The sequence below is a fragment of the Equus quagga genome, chromosome 5 (assembly GCF_021613505.1).
Source record: "Equus quagga isolate Etosha38 chromosome 5, UCLA_HA_Equagga_1.0, whole genome shotgun sequence".
Taxonomy (NCBI): Eukaryota; Metazoa; Chordata; class Mammalia; order Perissodactyla; family Equidae; genus Equus; species Equus quagga.
In genome coordinates this window covers 57,866,720-57,881,407 of record NC_060271.1, presented here as the reverse complement: position 1 = coordinate 57,881,407, position 14,688 = coordinate 57,866,720, and the positions used below count along the sequence as shown (strand labels likewise).

The window sequence follows — 14,688 nt, the reverse complement described above, 5'->3', positions numbered from 1 at the left end:
TCGCCTTTACTTTGGAAAAATGAACTTACTTTCCACTGGCCCCCCATGGCGATGGGGCTTGGGCAGCTTTAGATGAATTCTGCAGGAAAATAAAAACATTGACAGTGAGTACCATCTGCTTAAGTTTAAAGAGCCAACAATAATAGATTCTCAGGTGACCAGTGAGAGTAGTAACGGAAGACATTGCAGATAAAATGTAGATTCACAGAAATTGGATCTGGGAATTACTAGGCTACTGGTTTCCTCTCTGGAAGCTGGTGAGGGGCAGCTGCGTGGCCTGCTGGGTTCCACGGCGGGCTACAATGAAGAGCCCACAGCCTGGGTCTTCAGGCACCAAATTAAATCATAATCCTGAGGATCTGTTGAATCTCAAACGAGACTAATTTTTTCACCTTCAACTAGTTTAAATTATTCTGAAAAGGAAAAAAGAGCACTAACCAGTGGCTCCCCCCGCCCACGCTGAAAACACCTTATATTTAAATATAGGGCATATTGCCAGAAACCACTGACATACATTTAAATGCCCCAAAATTTGAGACCCCAAATTCTATTGTTTTAACTTATGAAGCTTAAAAGTATTTCTCTTAAAGGAAGCTGCTCTTACATGTTTCTAAAAGAACAGATTAAAACGTATTTCCTTAATAGGTAGGCAATTTAAAAATTCTGATTTATCTGAATATTCCAATTTAGGATGTTATGTTGCATGAGCCAGTTGTTTGCATCAGGCATTTAAAAGAAGTTTTGTCTTTGGCAAGAAAAGTTGCTACATGTACAGACAGATTTCCTCTCTAGAGTCTAATAATGTCTTCTTGGACGTAAGTTTGAGGGACTGTTAAGGAAAAAATGGTCTTTATGATGCTGATGTGAATTTTCTTCTCCAGAGACCAAAAAAATAGCCTCAGACTGGTTTCCCAGAGACAAAGTGTTTCTTTTGGTTAAAGAGAGCTTTATGAGGTGGTGACTGAGTTTTAGTTTTCAGCGGAGGTGTTATCAAGTTGGTAAGAAATAGCCTTACACGTGGCAATTTTGCAGTTGTCTTCAGCCATCTTTCGCTGCCACTAAGCCCTGTGACTGTAAAAAACATGTGTGGGGAGAAAGTCCTTTATTCAAAGACAGCTCTGTACTGATAAAACACATTCTTTATGGATAAACTGCCACTGTTATGTGAATGTTTCATAATCTCTGAACTTTAAGTAGCATTTAAATAGCCTTTGATTAAGGGTAAGCACCAGTAACTCCTGGAGGGGAAACTCCAATTTTTAAGTTGTGTTCCCTATCTATTCGGTACATATTCTTGGACTGCACATATACATTAAGAATTCCTCGTGTCCCTTAAAAGTTCTGTCGTGACCCCTGTGGCTTACAGAGTTCAGATTCCTTCTTTAGTCAAGCATTTTTCTTGACTGGAATAACTCTCTTTAGTCTTAGCTCTTAGATTCTAAATTTTTGAAAACTACTTATCTTGACCTTCGGTGCCCAAAGTAAAGGGAAGGGCTTAGTGTCAGTTCCTGTCATCATGACACACGATGGTCAATGGGCCAAGACGGTAATCTCCCTGGCTTAGCACCTGGTTACTCTAACGCATGACCAGGAGGGAGGCGGCATGCGGGACGCAGCCCACGGGACCCCCAACATAGCCTGGTCATCAGAGATAATCTCTCACGAGTGGAGGCTGGGGATTAAAGGATCTAAAATGATGGTTGTGTCCCTGACGAAGGCGTTGGTGGAGGTACAGATGGTATAATTTCTTCTTCCTAAACAGACAGCAAAGAGGCCCAGAAATCTCAACTGAATTATTACTCCAGGTCCACTTCACAACAGTACATCAGAGAAGGTACTCTTCTTGTTCTTTTTTTATTCTCTTAGTGAAAATGATTTCATTCCCTGAGATAAGGAAAAGTTAGCATGGTTTCCAATTCTATCCTCATATTTACACATTGCTATTGTCCCAGTGCCTCTGAGTTCTAACAAGTCATTTCTTATCATTTAAAATAATACCTTTATTAAAAATTAAATCAGCTATGGGGGACAGCTAAGGCAGTTCTAAGTAGTTACTTCTAAGAGGAAGCAGCTGTAAGAGAACATGAAGAATTTATGTTAGTTGTAAAGGTGGGTTTCCCAGGACACTGGAATGAGTAACTGGATCTTCTTTCTCTTGAGGCCATAAAAATACCTGGACACAAGGCAGGGGGATAAATTAGATGGGCTGTCAAGGCCATTCTCTGAGCCCTGAACACCACGAGTATGGCACAAATGGGGTGAGTGTGGATAGCAGGGGGCTCCTGTATTATCCCGGAAGCAACAGATTCTACCAGACTCCTTGAAAATGTCCTTGACAGGGAGCCAACTGACTACAAGGGACAAGGGTGCCCATTAGCCACACAGTACCTTGAAATAGTCGATCAGTGCTTTTGAATACTTTACAGCGTGGTCCCTTTTGAGTCGAAACATCCGCCAGTAAAGGAGAGCCAGGCATCGGTAACTGCAGCAGAAAAAGAGAAATGGGCCCTGAAAGCATGAGTGTGTCCTTTGCAAAAAAGACTTTACAAAAATCTTGTTGCTCTAAGGCACTCAATATTTACGGCATGACTATATATATAAAGTATTTCTATACACATGTATATGTCTGTAACTATCCGACTTTCCTTTTGTTCATAAGATATAATTCAAAATTTCAAGTAGTTGCTTCGTAAATATATTTACCACTAGATCATTTTATATTAGCTTTATTGTTTCTTTGTCGGGGCCAAGGGGCTGGCCATTTTCTTCTTCCACCACTAGAGGGCAGTCTCTCTCCACGAGAGGAGTCAGGAATCCCTAGCACAGCTCTCACCGCCTGCTGGGTGAGTTCCAGGGCAGAGCCGCTGACTGATTTCCCTCGGACATCCTGGACTGTCCCCCCTCCCCGATGGGCTTTGCTGAAAGAATAGCCCTTCCACCTGTTTTTATTCTTTCACTTGTAAATTACTTTACTATAATTAGTTCAAATAGAGTAACAGTTATGAATGTGTTTTATAAACAATAAAAACTCTATGGTGAGAGTAGTTATTTTATTGTTTTAGGTAATAGTTTATACATTTATTATTTACATATTAGTAGTCTATGATATAATATTAATTATTAATCATCATTAATTTATTAATCCTAATGTGGAACAAAGTTTGAAAAGAGCACAGAGAGCATTTTCTGAGACACATCTCTTTTCCTTGGTGCTTTTTATTCGTAATTATTTGCTAACTCAGATCTGGGACTGACATGACAACATACCAAACACACACATACAAATATGACCCCAACATATCAAATACAACCTAACAGTCTCTTGTCGGCAGAGCCAATTCCAGATGATGCGATGACGTGAAAGGAAAAATTATCCTTGTGTAATGCACCTGTTGATTTTCCATCACTGTGAGGTCACATCATGCATGGGATAGCAGCAAGAAGCGAGGTGGGCTCTCCCTGGCCACCATTAGAACCGCTTTTGGTTTTGCGTGTTAGAGGATGCTAGGGAATGTTATGCATTTCAGCACCTGGTGTGCCAATGAAGATATGCAAGACTGGGGAAGCTGCTTTAAGCTGACATGATGTACTCACCATAGTGCAGCCAGTTGTTTATCCTCTGGTGTGGCATTGGGGCCTGAGTGGGTTTTTAGTCTCATAGCATACCTACAAAAAAAAGAGAAGAAAGAAAAACCAAAGAAACTGTTTCAAAAAGCTTTCTTATTAACCACAGAACATTTTCTAGGATGGAAGTTCTCTCTGCCCAACACTTAGTTTTTCATAGCGCTTGCCAATAATTCCTTCCTAAAAGCTGGCTGATGCTGCCCCATTTTCCCTAAGCATTACATTATCGTGACGACTAGAACAGACGGCTTTTATGACCATCTAGCTACTTTCTGCTCTTTAACAATACAAATTCAAATGCTACAGATGGTCGAGAGTGATACCAATTCAAGCATTATCCACGTATATGGTGGCATCCATTTTTTACAAATTTTGATTTATGGCTAAGCGGCCGATAAGATGGAGGCAAGCTTCAATCCTTCCAGGCTTATCTCCAGAAGAAGTTTCCTCCCTTGTACTCAGATGAAAGCTTCGATTTACCCCTTTTTAATTGTTATGGAACTTTTACCTCGACAGCAGCGTAGGCATCCTGGGTACATAACCAGTGGCTTTTATGCACTTTACTTAACTCCACTTATTTCTCTGAACCAGGAGGACTGTGGCCCATCCTTTCTCCTGGTAATATACCAAGTTACTTGCAGACTTTCTGAGAGAGTTGAGACAGTATGTGTAATGGTCAGGGAGTCCTGGGTTCAAATCCCAGCTCAGCTACTTATTAGCTGTGAGAGCTTAGAAAATGTAGTAATATCTTTAAGCCTCCATTTCCTTATCTACAAAATAAGACTAATACAGCTGATCACATAGCATCGTTGTAGGGATTAACTGAGACAGTATTTGTAAGGCTCTTAGCATAGCAGGATGGCTCATTGTAAATGGCTCAAAAATGATACTGTTAGCGCACTATCTCCACAACATGCAGATCGGTATGTTTTCGAGTTGATCTGTGGGCATAGTTTTCACAGTGGTTGCTCTGGGTATTACAATATACATATGTGACATCGCAATTTACTGGGATCAACACGTTACCACTTTGAGTGAACTGCGGAAACCTCACTTGCGTTAGTTTGCTTTACTTTCTCCATTTTTAAATAACGTCGTCTTGAGTTATCAGATGGTGGTATAATTTTTGTTTCAATCATTAAATATGCTTATAAAACTCATGAGGATAGTTTATTGCATGTATACATACTTCTGTTCTTCCACTGTTTTTTCTTCCTGATGCTCCAAGATTCCTTCTTTTGTCATTTCCTTTCTGTTTGAGGAACTTCCTTTAGCCAATCTTTAAGGGTGAGTGTTCAAGATAAAAACTTCAAGTTTTCCTTAGTCTGAGAATATTTTTATTTCCCTTTATTCCTGAAGGATGAAGTTTCACTGAATCTAGAATTCACAGTCTGACAGCTTTTTCTTCTTTCAGCACTTGAAGAATGTGTGCCACGCCCTCCTGGCCTCCGTGGTTTCAGATGAGAGGTCTGCTGTCATTGGAACTGGTGCTCCCCCGTAGGTAACATGTCCTTTCTCTCTGGCTCCTTTCAGGACTTGTTTCTTTGTCTACAGTTTTCAGAAATGTGGTTATGATGTGTCCTGGCATGCACTTCTTTGGGTTTGTCCTATTTGGGTTTTTCTCAGCTTCTTGAACCTATGTGTTGATGTCTTTTGCCAAATTTACTAAGTTTTAGCCATTACTTCTTCAAATACTTTTCAGCCTCACTCTCTCCCTCTCCTTCTGGGACTCCAATGATACACATGTTGGATCTTTTGTCACTGTGCTGGAGGCACTATCCTTTTTTTTCAGTCTATTTTCTCTCTGTTGCTCAGATTAGGTAAATTCTATTTTGTGTTCTCAAGTTCAATCATTCTATGCTCTGTAATTTCCACTCTGCTACTGAGCCCATCCAGTGAGGTTTTGGTTTCTGTTATATTTTTCAGTTCTATACTTACCATTTGGTTCTTTTTAAAATAATTTCTATTTTTTTTGCTGTGATTTTTAATTTTTTGTTTGTTTCAAGAGAACCTGCACTTATTTGGTTCTAGGTAGTTTCACCACAAGGATTTTAAAGCAGCCATCATAAAAATGCTTCAACGCAGGGGGCTGGCCTGGTCGCGCAGCAGTTAAGTTCGCACGTTCCACTTCTTGGTGACCCAGGGTTCGCCGGTTTGGATCCCGGGTGCAGACATGGCACCACTTGGCAAAAGCCATGCTGTGGTAGGCATCCCACGTATAACGTAGAGGAAGATGGGCATGGATGTTAGCTCAGGGCCAGTCTTCCTCAGCAAAAAGAGGAGGATTGGCAGTAGTTAGCTCAGGGTTAATCTTCCTCAAAAAAAAAATTAAAAAGAAAAAAAAAGCTTCAACAGACAATTACACATCCGGCAGTTTCAATGCAAGCATTTTTGCCACAGACATCTTTGCGCAAGCATTTTCATCACATAACTAATTGCCCGTAAGGCAATTTTGCTGTAAAAAATAAAAAAATAACTAGTTGACAGTTTTTGCTGCTGTTGGTAGTTTTCATTTCCCCATTGACAAAGTTCTCACAGTTACGCCCATTTTTATATGATATAAATCTTAGCTGGCGCTCATAATGGTCTATACAGTAATGAGTAGATGTGTTGGTGGTCTTAAAACAGTTAGTGTTTCTTCCAGTGATGTTTTATTGATGGCTTTATTGAGCTGACAGATGATGAGGATTGGTCCCAAGAGTCGGTTTCCTATTTGGAAACACACTACGTTGGAGGAGAAGAGGGCTGAGGGAGCAGAGTCAAATGCACACTTCCCACAGAACAAAGACAAGTGCTTCGGTACAATCCACACACACACAAAATCAAATCAGTTCTTAGGGCAGTACTGCCATGAATTGACATACACACATTTTAAATGTATTCAAATATTTTTGTTTTGCAATAGTCTCAAATTTTGTTATTCATTTCTTCATGTTTCAATATGTCCTTTTTAATCAATATCCCTTTTTTATTTTTTGCGATTTTATCTTTTATGGCAAAATGGCCTTACGGCCTATTAGTTATGCAGCGAAAATGCTTGTGGCTAAAATGGTTGTGGCAAAGATGTCTGCAGCAAAGATGCTTGCAGTGAACACTGGACATGTAATTGCATCTTGAAGCATTTTTATGATGGCTGTTTGAAAATCTGTGTCAGATAATTCCAACACCTGATTCACCTTGGTTATTGGTGTCAATTGTCTTTTCTCATTCCAGCTGTGATTTTCTTATTTCTTGGTATGACAGTGAGTTTCTATTGTATCTTGGACATTTTGGCTATTATGTTAGGAGACTCTGGGTCCTATTTAAATTTCTTCTTTTAAAAAGAAGTCACTCTGTTTAGGTTTAGCAGGCAGATACTGACCTACTTTTTTTTTGGTGAGGAAGATTGGCCCTGAGCTAACATCTGTGCCAATCTTCCTCTATTTTGCATGTGGGATGCCACCACAGCATGGCTTAAAGCACGGTGTGTAGGTCTGCACCTGGGATTCAAATCCGCAAACCTTAGGCCACCAAAGTGGAGCATGCTAACTTGACCATTATGCCACTGGGCTGGTCCCTCATCATGACCTACTTTTGTGGGCTATGGTTCCAAATACAATTTAGTTTTCAGAGCTTTTGAGGTACAATTTTGATTTGTGGTGGCAGGGTTCCACTTGTCAGTGTCCGTTAGTCACTTGGTGTTCCTGGGTGGAGAAAGGAATTCTCTTGTCCATGGGGACACAGAGCGCATCCTGGGCTGGACACCTGTGGGGAGATCCCCCTTGCCCCTGCTCCCCCCCCCCCCCCCCCCCCCCCCCCCCCAGTCTCTCTCAGTGGGAGAGGGAAGTCTCAAGCCTGGTGGGCAACATGCAGATTTAAGTGGTAAATTAAGGGTTTTTCTGTTTTCGAACTCAGATAAAACTCCTTTTGCCTCTGTTTTGTGAGTAGTTTAAGGGATTCTATTGGGTCAGAATTTTCTAGAAAACGGATTGTGTTCTCCTCCCAAGGAAGGTGACTGCACCAGTGGGGACAGCAGACTCCCCACTCTGGGGTGGAGCAGGTGCGGCACGTTGGCCCCTCCCGGGGTCTTTGACTCACAGCAGGCTGTTACTGTGGCTGGGATTTGCTTGTTTTTAGAATTTGAATGCCTTTCATCGGCCCGTGCATCCTCCAGCTGACCACAGGCCCTGTGGCCTGCTTATCTGTTCATTCCTCAAATACTTAGTGAGCACGTGTTCCAGGAACCGCTGAGGGACTAGGAATACACCAATGGACAAATCAGACGAAAAACAAAAAAATCCCCGGTTCAAGGCCCTTACATTCTAGGGCATCTTACTGCTTTGTGCCCATCTGGTTTCACCCATTTTCTTCCTGCCTGCCTGTGGCCATCTGAGTCTGTGCCTTATTCTGAGGAAGAAATGTGAGAATCTAGGATCTCTTAGAGTCATTTTAAGTTTTTTACTATGGTGATCTCTTTTCTTCTCTGCCAAAAATACTGTACTGTGTAAGAAAACAGTATGAAGGAATCACCAACATACCAGTGTCGTAGAAATATTTTAATAAGAAAAATGGCTGGACAGTGTTGACTTTCAAAACATTCTCGAGAAGTGCTTTTTGAAGATGATGCTGGCATGACAGTTTCCAAGGCTGGAAACGATTTACTGAAGGAGTAAATACCAGGTTGCATCTCTGGGCCAATGCAGACCAAAGAGGTTAAACCTGGGATGATTAGAAATCTTCCATCTGGAATGGTGGGACATAGCACGAAATATCTAATCTTAGGTTGCACAGAATTCCAGAATTAGAAAAGTCTCTTAAAGATTGTTTTGGGAAGAATTATTTCACACAATGGGCATTAGCCATTGTACCAAGCAGCTGAACCAGCTAAAAAGACAAACCGTATGATAAAGGTTCTCAGTAGCTTAATGGATGAAATTCCCTTAATGGTTCATTAAAGAGACATTAAAGATGTGCCTTTCCAGGTCTCCATCATGGAGGACAAGAGTCTCCCACCCAACCCCCGATGTACCCCTGTTGGAAACCCTGCTTCTGCTCACATTCCACGTCTTAACTCAGGTTGGGGGATGGTGCTCATGTCCCAGTCTTAGACCAGAACAACGCCAGTACCCTCTGAGACAGTACATCATAGCGTGGATTTCCTTTCCTAAAATCCCCCTGAATCTTCTTTCTTTTCATTAAATACTCTTGAATCATTTACTGATGGAGTCAGAATTTAGATTATACTAACCTAAATCAGATTCAAAGAAAAGCAGCATAGACGTGAAATGAGTTCAAAATCTGCCCCTTCCTGGCTGGCTGGAGTAGGCGCGCCACATCTCATGCAGCCTCAGCTTCCCTTCTGCAGCAATGAGGCGTTACGGGAGCTAGGAGCTGCCCTGCCTCACTCCCACAGAGAGCAACGGAGGCGGGCTGTGTGAAAGTGCCTTGCAAAATCTGACATTCTTATTCTGGGGGGTGGGCGTTGGTTCCTGGTAGCTGACAGTGCAGGCTGACATTCTTTTCTCTGTATTCATAGTATGTGCATATATTCCTCATCACCCCCTGGACCCCCAGCAAGAAAACACAGCGCTCACCTGATGAGCTCCACCGTTTCTGAGTACATCGTGTAAGGAGATTTGGATTCCATCGGGCCTTGTTCCATTGCATTTCCACACTCGATGAATGACAGGGCAGCTTCAGCGTAGTTCAGAGCCTTTCCAAACTTTTCCACCTGATCAACAGAGTTAATACAGTGTCCTCCTTAAGCAGAGTTTTTCAAACGCCATTGTCACATAGTCTATATACTTTATTTGAGAAACCCGATTTTTGAGTTCCAAATTCCTGTGAACAGAGCTGAGAGAAGAAAGAAAGAGGACATTCTCTTCTCTAGCTATTTCACAAATTGCTACTGGTTTAGGGTAAGTGAGCAAATGGTTACATACAGAATTCTACCAAATCCACATAACAACCACTAATCAGAATTGTTCCGAAATCCACGGGTCCTCTGTTCCTGTTTCCCTCTTTCTAACCCCCAGTGGTCTGGCCACTTCACTCCTGGTTCCTCCATGCTATGCTAATGTACATCAAAGTTGGTAAATCTGATTCCATATGAGAGTTTTCACACTTTTTTTTTGTATACTCCAACTTTGATGGTTTGAGGCCTTGGTTATTATCTTTTACATTATTTGTGACATTTACATCTCCAGGCCTTCCTTTTATCATGTGCTTTTTAGTTATTTCATCAATAGTTTGGACCTCACTTAAGGGAGAGAATGGAGAGGGGAAAGGAGAGAAGATAAAACTCAAGACACTATTTCACTTTAGCTAAAATGGGACACAAAGTTGAAAATCAATAAAAAACAATTTGGATTATCTAAGGTTGTCAAATTTATGTTAACCCTTCCCCACATTAGCAAGGATAACCAAGAATCAGCCTCTATTCTTAGACTCTCATAAATCTAAACTTACACATCAAGTTCCTGGTTCCATACATTGTTACCCTCTGTGGATAATTACATATTCTAAGTTTAAATTGCATAATCTCCCCAGTTTTCAAATAGTCATTCATCAATCAAAAGAGAGTTACACAAATACTCCAACTACTTATCTAAAGCTTGCCTCTGAAAAAAATTCTCACCACTAATGATACTTTAGAAAACAGAAATGTAGAGCACAACTCTCCTTCATTAGCAAATCACATTTTTAAACAGCTTACAACCCTAATAGGCTATAGAGTAATATTTCTTGACAACGCTGTCAGATTAAGGAAGTCATTTCATTCAACAAGTATTTTCTAAAGCACCCACTTCACTGCTATGTGAGTTTGACACAGAAAAGCACCTTCCAGGAACATAGAATACATTAGAGAGGGAAAACGTGCACCCACAAGATAGTTCAAAGTGCAAGGCAGTCTGTGATTAACAAAATACAAAGCAAGTATTCCAATGCAAAAGAGATGGTAGGAAGGGAGCAAGTGACAGGGCTACAGAGAGGCTGGGGAGGCCCCAGGGAAGAGACTTGAAATGACACTGGGAAGGGATGGTACGATTTGGCTGGATTTGGGGAGGACGCTAAAGGTGTGAGTGTGCATGAGAATGTGTGAGTGAGTATGTGTGAGTAGCTCTGAGTGTGTGTGTGAGTGTGAGGCTCTGCAGGTGCAAAGGCCCACTGGCTGGCTTGAGCGAGCTGTGCTTAGAGGCCGTAGGGGACCAACCTGGCTGAGCAGAATGTCGATAAGAAAGGTCATTTAAGGCAAGATGACACTGAATGAATAATCCTGGTAAACGGTGGATGATTCAGGCAGAAAATTTCTTTCTGCTTTAAAATTCAATGCCCTTCCCCAGCAGTGACCACGCATCAGCCTCTTCAGGTGACCAGAACTCTCCATCAGACTGTGGGATTGTGAAGATAAGAACTGCATCTCCTGTTTCCCTGTTCTATTTTCTGATACTCAGTGGCTATTTCTCCCTTACACTAGGGTACCTAGGCAGTGATCTTCATACAAATAAATGCTTGATGGGCAACATGAGTCGCACTGGGAGGGGGTACTCTTGTGGTTTTACCATTTTCAACACGGGAATAACACTGTGAGAGTCATTTGAAATGCCTTATTCATCTCCGGCACCCTGATCTCAGTTATGAACACTGCAGGGGAACAGAACCAGAATTACTAGGTAGGAAGGAGTCCCCTTCGACGAGACCTTAAGATGGAACAACCATATGATCTCTTTTAGAAAAAAACAGAAGTTTTCTATCTCTTGCCTGAAAGCTTCAAGTTTTCCAAAATAGTAGATTATCCAAGTAAGAAAAGTTATTCTTTGAAAAATCAAATCATGGTGATTTTAGGGTCTTAGGTGCAGTATAATAATTTCCGTGTTGTACAGCTTCAGGAAAAATATTTGAGTCTTTTTGAAAGGGGTTTTGATCCTGAGTCCCAGCCAAGGGTTGGCCAGGCTAACAAGAGAGAAAAATGCAAACCTAGATTGTTTTTTTTTTTAAGGAAATTAATACTCCCACCTACTGCCTCCATTGCCTCTGGTTAGTATTCAAACCTTAGGACTAAATTGAAATATTCGTTTATCCAGGGCTTTTTCCCAGTCAGACATTATTGGCTGAAGTCATAATTTATTGGGCTATGAGCACTTGATTATATAAACATTTCTCCATTTAACAGACCCAGCCATCCTTGTAATAGATTTTATAATTACCCCAGCTATATTGCCCCAATGATGAAGCTGCAGTACAAACATAATTTGGAAGAATGTATCTGGAAAGAAAAGGGTCTTACCATTGCATCTGCTTTATGCTTCATTCGTTTAGCTTCTTGCATAAAATAATCTGCACTGCGTGGCCTACAAGGAGAGAATGGTATTAAATGTCATTAGTGTGTAAGGGCAAGATCTTTTGAAAACATTGCTTCCTTTTGCTCAAACTTGAAGCACAATTTTAAAACTCTGCTTGATATGGAATCAAGTATTTTTTGCATTTCCAAATTACTGCCTATATGTAAAATGCCACAATTATATTTCTCAAGTTAGCAATTCAAGACACACTCAGTATATGTAGATAGTATACATTTACAGTGATTTTAACACGGTTCCTCAGTGCCTGATTTGTGAATCTGATTTTTTACTCCTTGCTTAAGAAAACAAATGAAAATTCTATTTCATGTGATATTTACACAAAATGATCCCTTTTTAACGTAAAGATTACAAATATACCACATAATAATTGTATGGATATGTATGGGTGAGTACATTTATGTATCCTTATGAAAATAAGTGTCATTTATATGCATAAATGGTACCTAGAGTTGTATGTATCTAGATATGTAATTATTTTAAAGCTTCACAGTGAAAAATGAAAAAAGATAATGGCCGTATGATTCCATTCCAGGTGTAACGAAGTTAATTGTAAAACGATGTCTACCTTGTAACAATACAAACTTGGCTTGTATTCTCTAGAGTTCTGATTAGCTAGCTGGTAAACATTAACAGCAGACATGTGCATTACTAAAGCAATAACCCTGGCCAGCACTGACTCTGCTGGGAGATGAAGGTAATTCATCCAGAGACCGATCTGAGTGTGCGTAGTGACCCCAAGTGACACTAAGCTACTCCTCATACAGTACCTTTAAATGCTTAGTCTGATAGATTTTTAAAAATCTAAATACGTTAGGTGCCATCATCATAAACTTTTTTCTGTAGTATGGGTCTTTATGAAATCAATAAGCTTGACCTATTCATGAATATCCAATATAAGGCAGGACTCCCTGAATGGGAGAGGAGATGTAAGCAGTGATATTAATCACGGACTGTTTAACCTATTGTTCCACGCTTATTTTGAATGCCTTCTTTCAGATTCTAATGGGTCTTTTTCCTTCTTGCAATGTTAGGTAGTCAGTGCATCTTTTTATCCAAAGCAGTAATAGCGATTAGAAAAACGATGCATACCGTGTCAACGACATTGCAATCCAAAACCATTATCCTCATTTTAATGATTTTAATCAATCAAACAAAGAAACAAACCAGGATCATAGCAAAGAATTAGTTTCAGGTCACAAATCACTGAAGCAAGACAAGGACCTGTTTTTCTGTCTCTTACTTCCCCATGAGATATTGTCAGTACTGTGGGAACACGGGAATATAATATAACTTTTCCAACACAGAAATGAGGAACATAGTTCCAAGATTTCCTTAATGTGCCTAATTAATTAAACTTGTTGTCTTTGGCTCATTATCCCTTCACTGTTCTTCCTGCCACGCAGGCCTGAAAGCTTCCCCTCATCTTGATGGGTCTTCTTTGGTGGCTGAGGCCTGGGGTTTCCTTCATAGGAAGGCCCTGATCCTACTGGCTCTTCTTTTCTCTAGTTCACCTCCCAGATGTCCACATTTCTTCCACTTGAATGGTTTTTCAGTTGCCTTTACATGGTCGTTTTTCCTTCCGTGTCCACAGATTGACCTTTGAACACATATTGACTGTCAGGTCTTTAATTCCAACTCTGGCAATTTACATTATTTTTGTTGTTGTTTTTGTTTTTTAACGGACTGACTTTATTGTTTAGAGCATTTTTAGATTCTCAGGAAAATTCAGCAGAAAGTACAGAGAGTTCCCATGTACATCCTGCCCCCACACACGCACAGCCTCCCTCACTGTCAACATCCTCCACCAGAGTGGCACATTTGTTACAGCTGATGAACCTACACTGGCACATCATCATCACCCAGAGTCCACAGTTTACATTAGGGGTCACTCTTGTGTTGTACCATAGTGTTGTTCACTCTATGGGTTTTGACAAGTGTATAATGACATGTATCCACTAATGTAATATCATACAGGATAGTTTCACTGCCCTAAAAATCCTCTGCATTATTTTTTGTTTGTCCTTTTGCTGCATGCCCCAAAGCGGAAGACCAGACCCTACCTCTAGTCCAAACCCAGATCAGACTCCTGAGCCTCAGACGGGGTCCCAGAGCCTATTTGTTAAGGAGGGGAGTTCAGGTATCTCTATCCATTTCTCCCCACATTACCAAAAGCTATGAATGCTTCCTCATATACATTCCTTTCTATTCTCAATGACCATATCCACCACCCAAATCTAGGCTTGTGTCACCTCTCTTGGACTCTAGTTTCACTCCCCTCCAGTCCATCCTGAACTTTAACCCTTGACTAACGTTTGTAAAACATGGCTTTCATTAAATCACCATCCTACTCCCAGACCTAAAATCAGTTTCTAGGGCCTATGAGATGAAATCTCAGTTCAGGTTCCTCAGAATCTCGCCTAACCTTCTTAACCATATCACTTACTCACCAAGGCCCGCAGCCATAGCCAGAGTGGTTTCCTCACTGTCTTATTAACATGCCATCTCTGTCGTAGAAGCTCTGCTCATCTTGTCCCTCCTCCCTGGAACACTCTCCTCTTCGCTCATCCATTAAGCGCTCATTCACTGAGTGCCTACTGGGAGGCAAATGTTTCCTGTCCCTCAAATTCTTGCGCCATGAGGCCTTCCTGGTAACTTTGGTCCAAGCTCATCTCTGTCTTTCCTGATCTCAAATACCATTTCTTGTTTACACTACATTTGTGGG

At 40.9% G+C, this 14,688-nt stretch overlaps 1 protein-coding gene across 3 annotated transcripts in view; it reads right to left on the bottom strand.

Annotated features, from left to right (window-relative positions):
- AFF3 (ALF transcription elongation factor 3) overlaps window positions 1-14,688 on the bottom strand; it is a 526,899-nt gene that overhangs the window by 6,416 nt on the left and 505,795 nt on the right. For all 3 annotated transcript variants that reach the window (XM_046663032.1, XM_046663033.1, XM_046663034.1), the window contains 5 exons: window positions 11,891-11,954; window positions 9,198-9,334; window positions 3,595-3,666; window positions 2,389-2,482; window positions 30-79 (listed from right to left, as the gene is read on the bottom strand). In XM_046663032.1, the coding sequence (XP_046518988.1) occupies window positions 30-79; window positions 2,389-2,482; window positions 3,595-3,666; window positions 9,198-9,334; window positions 11,891-11,954 (417 nt within the window). The remainder of the gene's footprint in view (window positions 1-29; window positions 80-2,388; window positions 2,483-3,594; window positions 3,667-9,197; window positions 9,335-11,890; window positions 11,955-14,688) is intronic.